The following is an 11,419-nucleotide window of genomic DNA, read 5'->3' on the forward strand; positions in this document are numbered from 1 at the left end:
AGTTTCTTTTTCCTTCTTCCCTGCTAGGATCTTGAATATGGTGACGAGGCAAGGGGCACTTTGGGCTAATACTCTAGGTTCTCTGGGTAAGTAGATATCTCACTTGATAATAAATCATTAAGGCAAAGAAAGAAGGTACACAAGTCATGAACAATTGGATCAACGAAAATTCTGGTCCCAGGAGGTTAAAAATTATCTTCACGTCCACTCTGGGGTGTGTGGTGTAGGTACTACTTAGGAGAAGACCATAAACTATACAGCAAAATAATCCTGGGCACTAGAACCATTTCGAATACCATTTCTGAATGTTTTAAACACTCTGTTCTCTCCTGTCCAAGCAAGACACCAGATAAAATTATATTTTAACTAAATGAAACCCAGATAATTTAGGTCCAAGAAAGATGGTTTTGTGTGTTAGGAAAGGTTCAAGGTCCTGTAGTAAGATGTGATAGATTAATCCAGCCCTCCCAGTATGTTTTCCTAATGACCCATTCATCATTCTTAATTAGATTTCCCAGACTTAATTGCCACAGTTGCGGTAGGGCCTTTGTAGATACTGAAAACATTTGCAGTTTAAAGCAAGGGATAACACAGTCCTTAGTCAGGACCGCTTGCTTTGATACTGTATTTTCTATGAGTCATTGACTCTTCTGATTACTTCTGACCCTGCTTGTGGCACGTATGCCCTAATCCAAAGTTTTCTTTATTTGAAAGTCTGAAAATCTTAACTGTGACAAACTAAGTAAGGGAAGATGTAGGCATCTCATTGAAAAGCTAGGAAGAACCTCTGTATGACAGAGTAAGGTCTTAGCCTTGACATGGGCTGTGGAAGCAGTGCATGTTCACACTGTGAAGTCAGATTCACCTTTGGGATCCTAATAAATGGCTGCTTTCATATGCTGCCCGTGACCCCAGTGCCCCCGCCACCATACACAGTAACCTCCTTGGTGTCTGTGTCATTGTTTACTTTCCTAAAGTAATCAGTCTTCCTGGTCTGCCCAGGACTTTCTCAGTTTTAGCACCTCAAGACCATGCTCCAGAAAACCCTCAGTTCTGGGCAAATTGGGTGGCTAGTCACCTGGTATGTTTCCATTGTACTATGACCAGTCACAGTGTTCTGCTCAAGTTCAGTTTCAGTTAAATAAATTGAAACAGAAAGAATAGCTTTTATAGAAGTACAAAAACATAACAACAGAGGAGTTGTAAGGCTGAGTTTAGTGTAATTTTGAGGGGTCAGATGTTATAATTTTGAGAAAGGGTAAGGAAAAGGGTTAATGCATTCATGGCTAATGGGTATCTTTACAGGCATCAAAGAATGGTGGTTGGTTGGGGGCAGGGGGAGGTCTTGTTAAAATTAAATAGTACCTTTCAGCAAGTGTGAAGTTAGAGAGAGATCCCGGCCGGACAAGGACGTCAGATCTAATTGTCCTCCCAGCCCTTTGACCCTCCCCCAAATTTCCTCAATAAAATTATTTGACACTCCTCCCCCCCCAAAAAAAAACTAAATAGTGCTAGTGTTAGGATTTTTACATATGCAAGAACCAAATCTCACTTTTCTTGAATTATATATTCAAGAATGTATATTAAATGTGAGTTATATTTAGTTATAGGTTTCTTAGAATAGAAATACATATGGGTTTTTTTTTTGTTTCTAAATCCAAAAAGTACAGTTGTTATGGATAAAATGGAAGTGAAAATAAAGATATTCCTCCTGGGACTTCCCAGTGGTACTTTCCATAAATAGCTAGTATAAATTTCTTCTGAATCTTTCCAAACATTTTCATACACACACGTGCCTGCTTTATGTTAGTGAATAGAGGACCTCCTGCTTTTTGTTTTAAGTCAGTAGATAGTATTCCATTATATGGAAAGTCTCCTGGATCGTTCCCCTCTTGAAGCTCATTTTATTTGTTGCTAGGCTTGTGTTACTACAAAAAGTGTTCCAGGGATCATTGTTTATATGTCTTTGAATACTTGCAGAGTGATGTCTGTAGAATACATTTATCTAAATATAATCGCCATTCTGACTTTCAGTTCACTTTTTTAATGCTGTTCGGTTCCATTTCCCCTGTAGCTTTGCTCTATAGTGCATTTGGTGTCATCATTGAGAAAACACGAGGTGCAGAAGATGACCTCAACACAGTAGCAGCTGGAACCATGACAGGCATGTTGTATAAATGTACAGGTAGGTACTGTTGAATGGTGGAGCTGTCTCTTAATACAGTTGAAGTATGCTTTTTATCCATAGTTTCAGAAGGAAACTTTATACATTTTTTTTTTTACAGTGTAATCTAATGTTCTCTGACATCTTGTGGTTTGGGGGTTTATTTTTTTATTTTGTTTTTTAATTTTTGTAAAATACACGTAAGAAAATTGACCATCCAAACCATTTTCCAAGTGTACAGTTCAGTAATGTTAAGTATATTTACATTGTTGTGCAGCTCATCTCCAGAACTTTTCTTCATCTTGCAAAACTGAAATTCTTTACCCATTTAAAAACGACAGGTCCACATTTCCCCCTTCTGTATAGCCCCTGGCAGCCACCATTCTGCTTTCTATTTCTGTGAATTGACTAGATACTTCATATAAGTGAAATCTTGCAGGATTTTTCTTGTTGTGCCTGGCTTATTTCATTTAGCATAATGTCCTCAAGGTTAATCCATGTTGTAGTATGTGTCAGAATTTCCTTCCGTAATTTAAAGCTGAATAATACTCCATTGTACACATATACCACATTTTGTTCATCCATTCATCTGTCAACAGACACTTGGGTTGCTTCCACTTTTGGGAGCTGGGCATAATGCTGTTATGAACATGGATGAACTAAATACCATTCCACTTTAAAAAAAAAAAAAAAGAATCAAAACCCTCAGAGTTGAATCAGAGTTACCTGGGTGAAGATCAAATATCAGAATCTCTTCTAAGTGGAAAAGAAATTAACATTCACTGAGTTATGATTATACAGTCAGCAATAAGCACTTCATATAACTTCTTTCACTTAAAACTCTGTGAATTGATAATCTTCACACCTGATTTTATAGATGAACACAGTATTAAGATGACCTTTTTCAAAAGGTCGTATAACTGGTGATAGTCCCAAATTTTTCATCATATTTCTGTTTTAAATTGCCTAAATTACATACATTCTATACTCAGGCCTCTGTACTATTGTTTATTATGTTTCAGATGTTTGATTGAGTCATTTTGTTTTTATATAATTCCTCTATCACAAATATCAGGTAGCATTTTTGTTTCATTTTACTAGAAAGAAATAAGAGAGAAGTCTCAACGAGATTATAAAATCCAAAGTTTCCTGACATATCTGAACTTAAGAGGCTTTCTTTATACTGAAAATGGATCACATGTAGAATTCTATCCGTAAGAGCTCACAGTACTTTTTGCAACATGTGCGTGTGTTTTACACACATAACCAGAGCTCCCAGGTAAAGACAGTAAATACCTTTTATGTCCATGAAAATATGACCTTGGCAAAAAAAAAAAAAAGTTTGTTATAAACCTAAAAATACTTTCACATTGAAAATCTTTAGGTCAAAGGAATTTAAAACCTTAATTGGCACCACAAGGGTGGCACTCAGCAAGTTTAGTTGACCCAAACCGTGTTTACGAAAGATCAAGTGAAAATTTGAAAAACAAGAGATTTACACAAAAAACTGGAATTTCAGCTTCTTTTGAACAAATGGAAGGCACTAAGGTTACATTATACGTGGTAGCAAGTGGCCAAAGCTGAGTTGGGGGAGCTGCTCCCCCGCCCCCATGGATGGGTGCTGACGCTCCAGCTTGGTCCCCACCAATCCGTTTTCTTACTCAAGATGAGCCATTTCGCATTTCCTATGTTAAAGGTAGTCCTGAATGTAAGAGTGTATTGAATTACCATCTAATTTAAGACATATTACATACATTTTAAAGATAGAAAGGGAAAGGCTGAATACTTGATAGTGTCAAAAGAATTGGGAGCCTAGCTTTCTGAATCAAGTACTTCCTGGCAGTAATAACATTTGTAACATAGCCTGGGACACCTCCAACATAAATCATGGAAGAATAGACTCTTGGCTCAGAAGAGAAAAAGCAAAAAAGAATATCCATTAATTCTATGTCAGGTGACAAGTAGATTTCAGCTTCCATTTCAGTGGTGGAACATAGAAGAGGTCAGTTATCTGCTGACCCAGAATTCCGACATGGGTTCATAGTTCCTGGCTGAACAGTTTAACTCAGCACATCAGAATTGCTCTGACAAAGGCAAATCAGTGTCTTTTATTGATTTCTGGTTTAGACTATACTTAAGACAGAGCCAGAATTATGAATTTTGTGTGGCAGGAATACATATATAAAGCTTCCAGATACAAGGATTTGGAAAAGAATTTAGGCATTCTTTTTGTCTGGAGTCGGCATAAACCGTTAGGAAAAGAAGTTTACATTCAGGGAAGGGTTAATTCCTGCTGACATAAAATCTTTCCAATCTCCAACATACTCTTCTAAAATAGGAATTTTTTTTTTAAGGAAGGAGTTTAGAATGAAAGTGGTATGACTCAATTTAGGTATAGGAGCTACTTTTGTAGAAAGAAAATTAGGAGGAAAAATACATGAGAAAGTGGGTTAATTGTCAGACCAGAAAGAGACTACAGGAATAATTGTGATGATATGATTTTAGTTCAGATCTAATGCTTTATTTAATGAACTGTGTAGATATTTTTCAGAGGGTGTGAAATGTCGTTATAGGTTTCCTGTGGCATGTGAAAATCTGTTTAATAATGACCAGTATTCTGTCAGAATGAGAATAGCTGTGTTTTTGCTGTCATTCGTAAGCTTACATCACTTATCTTCAAGAAACAAGACCTCCAAAACCAAAAGATATGGGTGCCTCTTACCCCCTTGTGAAAAATTCCTAAGCTGTTAACCCTGTGCCTTCCATAAGAAAGTCACCTTATAAAAGCAAACTAAACTACTATATATAAAATAGATAAACAACAAGGTCCTACTGTATAGTATAAGGAACTATATTCAAATATCTTGTATAGCCTATAATGAAAAAGAATATGAAAAGGAGTTTATGTATATATCTGAATCTCTATGCTATACACCAGAAATGAATATAGTATAAACTATCCTTATTGTTAAAAGGCGCTGCTTATCAATGAATGCCAGGCCTTTAAGATTAAGCTTCATATGCTGCAAACAGCCCCCTGATGACTTTTTTATTACTGGCATCAACATTCTTTCAGTAAATAAAAATTCATTTAACATATATAAGAGGCAAAGAGCTGATGGCCATAATATTTAAAACATTTCAACCAACCACTCAAACTAATAACTCAATAAAAAAGTGGAGTAAAGATATGACATAGCCCTTCAGGAGAAAATACACATGACCCCCCAGATAATAGAAGTTGCTCGCAAGCAACGAGGAAAAAGCAAAATAAACATTTTTAATTCGTAGGTCCTTTGCTCAAGGCATCTAATTTTCAGTAATTTATCCTGCAGCACCCTAAGCCATGCATACAAAGCTGTATGTACCAAGAAGTTTAAGGCACCCTTCAAGGAGAAGGTGGTATTTGAACAGAGATGGACAGGTGAGGGAGCATGTGAGGTGGATGTCTGCAGGGAGGGATTTAGGTCCGGTAACAACAAGAACAAAGGCCCTGAAGTGGGAGTTAAAAGGCAGTGGGAGAATAGGAGGATCTGCAGTCATAAAAGTGGCAAGGGACCAAATTCTACAGACGATAGAGCTTCATAGCCACTGTGAAGATTTGGCTTAACTGGACTTTGATTAATTCTTACCATCTAAATACTAATATTTCCATTTATTTATAAGCCTTAAATTGTTTATTGCAACTTCTGGAGAGTTAAACTTCCAGCCTTCTCCTGAGTATAGAGTCTATATCAGGAGATGTTAAGTCAGGGTTTCTAAATTCTCTGAAATTTTCATAAGGTTCTCAAAGGGGTTTGGGACACTCTACCACCTGCAGATAAACAACCACCAAGAAACTATGAATCTGGCAAAAAATAGTCCTAAAAGGACACAGTAATGTGGAGGTCAAAAACAACTGGGATTTAGTGAGTTAAGTCTTGCATGGAAGCGCTGGGATTGCAGGGACGCAGTGCTTGGCGCTGGTGGATGGCACAGTGATGAGGAAAGCTAGCTGCTGTGCAGTGCAAAGTCTCACTTCCTGCCTCCACCCTATTGCAAAGTTCAGAAAAAAGCCAAGAAGCAGGAAACAGCCTTCTAGTGACCTGATCACCTTTGATTTCTACCTTTCTCTCACCATCCACTCATTCCATCATTTGTGACGTTTACCGCCTGTCACCTGAGTTGAGGCTCTTACCACAAGCCCTAAACTTCTCTAAGTGTTTTTCATTGATCATTTTGACATTAGGCTTCTGTCTCCAGTTTCTAACCTACTTACTATTTCTAGCTTAATCTTCCTCAAGGGTGGTCCTAATGCTGATACTCCCTATGCAGGAGCCTTTGATGATGACCCACTACCTTTCAACCTAAATTCGAACTTCTCACCCTAGTCTTCCATGTTCTAATCTTAACCTGTCTTTCCAGCCTTTTGTGTCAGCTTCCTTATGCACGTCAGATGACCAAACAGATGAATTTAAAACGCAGTCCATCCTTAAGGCCCAGCTCAACTGTTAACTGCCCCTTGAAAGAAATTTCCCTGTCTCCTTTCTCTCTCCTGGAGGCAGTTTGGTATGGCGGGAAATACAGTGGGCTTTGGAGTGAGACTGGAGTTGATTAGCACTGGATCCCTGAATAGATATGTAAACAAGAGAGTGACTTGTCTGAATTTCAATTTGTCTATAAAACAAGAGTGACTCTGTGAATTACCTTGGGCATTATGACCATTTTAACAATATTGATTCTTCCAATCCAGGAGCATGGGATATCCCTTCCATTTTTTTAAGTCTTCTTTAATTTCCTTAATCGATGTCTTACAGTTCTCCGTGTGTAAGTCTTTCACGTCCTTGGTTAGATTTATTCCTAGGTGTTTTATTACTTTGGGTGCTATTTTAAAGGGGATCGTTTCTTTACTTTAAAACAAGAGTGACTCTTCCCTTCATAGACTCGTAAGTGAGATGACCTAGACAAAACAACCTACGTGAACCTTCTGCCATAGCACATTTTGTATAGTTCTTACAAGACTTGACATAGTTTTCCTAGTAGGAAGTCAATAGACAAATACCTAGAATTGAAACATCAAGAATAGCAAGATAATCATGTTATTTAGAAACATGTAGGTAAAAAGCAAAGAATTAAAGTAGTTGCCTTTGGGAACTGGAATTAGGGTAAGGATGATGAGAACACCAGACTGTTGTGCGACACTAAGATCTTTTGGTACTGGCTTGACTTTTTAAATTACTTATGTGGATAATGATAAAAATAAAAATTAAAGAAAAGTGAGCAAACATGTATCGACATAATAAATTAGGCATTAGATAGGAAAAAGGAGTAGAGAATTAGTTTTATCGGTACAGGGTTTCAGTTTTGCAGGGAAGTTCTCTGGAGGTGGATGATGGTAGCACATTGCCAGTGTACTTAAGGCTACTGAGCTGCACACTTAATAATGGTAAATTTTATGTTCTATGTATTTTACCACGATTTAAAAAAATAATTTTAACAAAAGTTTTTAAAATTAAATAGTGCAAAAATTTGAAAGGAATTTATAACCATCTCAGTGTGTAGGTAAGGCAAGGGCCACACACTCTTGCTGGCCAGATGCCTGTCCGTTCACTGTTTGCAGGCTTAGAATGTGTTCTACATTTTAAAATATTTAACATTTAAAATTGTTATAGTAAGTATCGATATAGCCTTGTGCCCTCAAAGCCTAAAATATTTACTTTCTGGGTGTTTGAGGAGAAATGTGCTGATCGCCTGTTAGCTCACTGGGCTAGCTCTGCCACTCACCAGCTCTGTACCTTACAAACCAGGCACTTCAACATTCTGGGCTGGGCCCCATTCTCCCATGTTTAGAAGAGGTGATGTTTGCCCTTTCTGGAAGAATTGTGTAAGGATGCAAAAGGTCGGGATAAAACTGACACACAAGGCTCATGTTTGTTGTGCTTTGTAGAGGTTAACCATTGGCCTTACTTGGTTACTCAGTGTTCAAAGCAAGTATATTTGCTGATCAGCTTCCTGATGAGCAAAAGTCATTTTATTAAAGAAGGCTTAAAGCTGAGGCCCTCAAACTTTTAACAGATCAACCAGTTGGAAAACCATGAAATTAATGGAAAGAATTTAAACTGAAACATGTAATTAAAAGGCAACCCTTGAGTCAGGATTACTGTGCTTATTAGTAAATCAAACACTGCATGTGTTTGGTGTTTTCTTGCTGGAAACAGCTTTTTTCTACCCTTCAAAGAAGTATCTTAATTGTATTTTTTTCTTTTTTTCTTTTTTTTTTTTTTTTTTTTTTTTTTTGCAGCGGGGAGGTAATTAGGTTTATTTATTTATTTGATTTTTCAGTGGAGGTACTGGGGATTGAACCCAGGACCTCAGGCATGCTAGGCATGCGCTTTACCACTTGAGCTATACCCTCCCTCCAAGAAGTATCTTAATTGATTTGAACTATTTGTTTCATTTTGGTCAGAAAGTAGAAAGCTTCTAGGGAATAAATTGTTCTTAAGGGGCACTTAGTACACCGCTGATGTCCAGAGATCTTACATCCTTACAGTTCCCAGTTTCATTGTTACTCCTGGTGCCTGTGTCCACGGAGGCTTGTTACTTGATAGATGAGAAGTAGTGGAAAAGCCCTTCTAAGAGGGCCACATAGAAATCATGTTCTTAGAACACTCAAAGCAAAGGGCCAACTGAAAGGGACACCTTGCAGCAGGTAGACTGCAGACTCCTGTGGATCTGTAGTCAACTAAAGGTCCTGGGAAGTTGGTCTGAAGTTGAATGTTTGATAAAATTACTGTGCCTTCAATTACCTGCCCTCTATCCTTTTTCTAATAGCAGTGGGGCCACCTTAGCTTTTGCTTTGTTTTGTGTTGATTCAGAAGAGAGTATTATATCTTTGTAACCTGCTTAAAGAACCCTCATTACCCTCAAAGTTTAGATCTAATAACAGCCATAGGTGTGGATAACTTAGCGTTTATTCTCCTGGGCTTCATAGTGTATTTTTTCCATTTTAGGAATTTGGTCTAATTATAGTTCACTTTCAGCCCCTATAACTTTCATTTGGCTAACTGTTCAAAGACACAAAGTATATCTTTATTAAACTGAGCCGATTGTTTTTAGTTAGCAGGTTGAGTACACATTACTTTTATAATTTTTCAACCATATTAAATACAGTTGCAAATTCAGCTGTCATGCTTAATGTAAGTATGGGCAAGATATAAAGAGATGATGTGGGCTTCAAGGAGCTATCTCCCATTTACTTTACTTTTGTTTCTGATCCCCCTCCTGCATATTTGACAGCTGTTTATATATGATGCCTGCAGTTTCTATTTGGGTCTGTTTGAGAGAGATAATTAGGGGCACTTCATAGTGGAAGCTTAAGTGGGTCAGCTATCTTAAGTCTTCAGGCCAGAGAGGCTCCTAGAGGGAGTGGCCCTGTAATCTATCAGCTGAAGCCATCTGGCAGGACGTTCATTGCAGAAATATTTGGGTTTAAGTGTTCTAACTCAGCAGCAGCGTCACTGAATTTCACAGAATTTACTGGCTCATAGCTAAGGGGCCTCTAATAAGGTATTAACACTGGACCTTTGCCTTCTTAACACGTGACTTGGAACAGATACACCATAGGTACACTATAGGCCACCTTAAGCCTATGATCATGACCTCTACTTGTTTGTGAAACTGTAAGAGAACATCACGTATTTCTTAAAAGCGTCTTTGGGTACCCCCATTCCTCTTACTGGACTTGGGGGCTATTTTCAGATAATTGATTGAAACATTTGTTTTTGCACTTCAAATGAAATTATGTTGCTTATCTTTTTCCACGTGAAAAATTGCTTTTTGTTGTTAAGCAAAAATAGTTAAAAGTAATCCTTGAATGTTTTTCAGCTAGTATGATGGTAAGTGCCTCATGGCTTATTAGTTGAAGGTTGTCTGACACATCAGGGGAAGAACAGGGGAGCTGATGGAGCACCAGCTCAAAGCCTGATTGTAGCCACCTTATCACCACTTTGCCTTGAGTCTTCAAAGTTAATATTTAGAGGAAGAGGACCTGTGCAGAGTCCAAAGGCTGTTAGTACTGTTTCCAAAGAGGGTGTCACCTTGTTGATGTTACAGCCTTAAATCGATTGGCAGTACCAGGAAAGTTCTAAATTATGTGACTAGCAGGAAATTATTGATCTGGTTGGGACTTCAATAATAAGCATAAGATCTTGTCCAAAAATGTTGTAGGATCAAGTCAGATTGAGAAAAATCACAAAATCTTACTGACGATCTTAGGTACAAATTGTGAGATTAAAAGTGAAAGCAAAAAGCTTGTGAATGTGAAGTTTATGTGTTAAACAGTTCATTTAGGGAATCTTTCTCTCCTGAACTTCTTGGAGAAGTTTGGTTTCTTTTATTACTTTTAAAACTTGGTTTCTTTTATTACTTTTAAAACTTTGATTCTACTGATTGGGATGGGATCTTCATAACATCAACATGAATGGTATGGGTCAGTTTTATGATACCCTTATTTAACCTTTGATGCTAGGACAGTATGCAATACAAAACTATTATTTTCTTTCCTTCCTTTCCTCTCCCAGGTGGTCTTCGAGGGGTAGCACGAGGCGGTCTAGCAGGACTGACACTCACGAGCCTCTATGCACTGTATAACAACTGGGAGCACATGAAAGGCTCCTTGCTCCAACAGTCACTCTGAAGATTTCGCTAGCTTGTGAATGGAGGACACTTTAGTAGTCATCCAAATCAATTAATAAGTCAGTCTGGAGTCATTTACTCTTCTGCCTACAATTAGTTTGAGAAATTGGAGATTCCATTTTGCTGTGATGAAGATCATGGACGGTTGACCAGGACTGGCACTCCTTCCAGCCATTAATGAGCTGAAGCCAAAACCCTTCGGTGGCTGAGTAATGTGGTTCTCTTCTCCTTTGAAGAAGATTCTTGCACCTCCTACCCCCTGAACTGGAAAACCACTTACTCCCAAAATTCAGGTCACGCTTGTCAATACTGTTATCACCGTGTTTGTTCACTTAATGATCCAGGACTGTAATATTGCCCTGTATTCTGAATAAAGGGTGAAAATAGAACCAAAGTCGTAACTCCAACATAAATATGCTGGATGTCTCCATTTAAACCCATCTTTCTGGGTTAATGTGGAAGTTACTCTTGGCATTTGTTTTTGCCCCACTAGGCTGAAATAAAACACGTTTTCATTTTTGTGTTGAAATGAAGGGCCACTGGCAGCATTAACTAGGTGAAAGCTTTTCTACAGTCTGTCCA

The 11,419-nt window shown here is 37.9% G+C and overlaps 1 protein-coding gene across 1 annotated transcript in view; it reads left to right on the forward strand.

Annotated features, from left to right (window-relative positions):
- The window catches only part of LOC102514003 (mitochondrial import inner membrane translocase subunit Tim23), a 27,972-nt gene extending 16,722 nt beyond the window's left edge, over positions 1-11,250 (forward strand). The window contains exons 5-7 of the mRNA XM_006188782.3: positions 28-86; positions 2,075-2,185; positions 10,723-11,250. Of these exons, the coding sequence (XP_006188844.1) occupies positions 28-86; positions 2,075-2,185; positions 10,723-10,838 (286 nt within the window). The 3' untranslated portion in view covers positions 10,839-11,250. The remainder of the gene's footprint in view (positions 1-27; positions 87-2,074; positions 2,186-10,722) is intronic.
- The last annotated feature ends 169 nt before the right edge of the window (positions 11,251-11,419 follow it).

Source organism: Camelus ferus, chromosome 11 (assembly GCF_009834535.1).
Source record: "Camelus ferus isolate YT-003-E chromosome 11, BCGSAC_Cfer_1.0, whole genome shotgun sequence".
NCBI classification, from domain to species: domain Eukaryota; kingdom Metazoa; phylum Chordata; class Mammalia; order Artiodactyla; family Camelidae; genus Camelus; species Camelus ferus.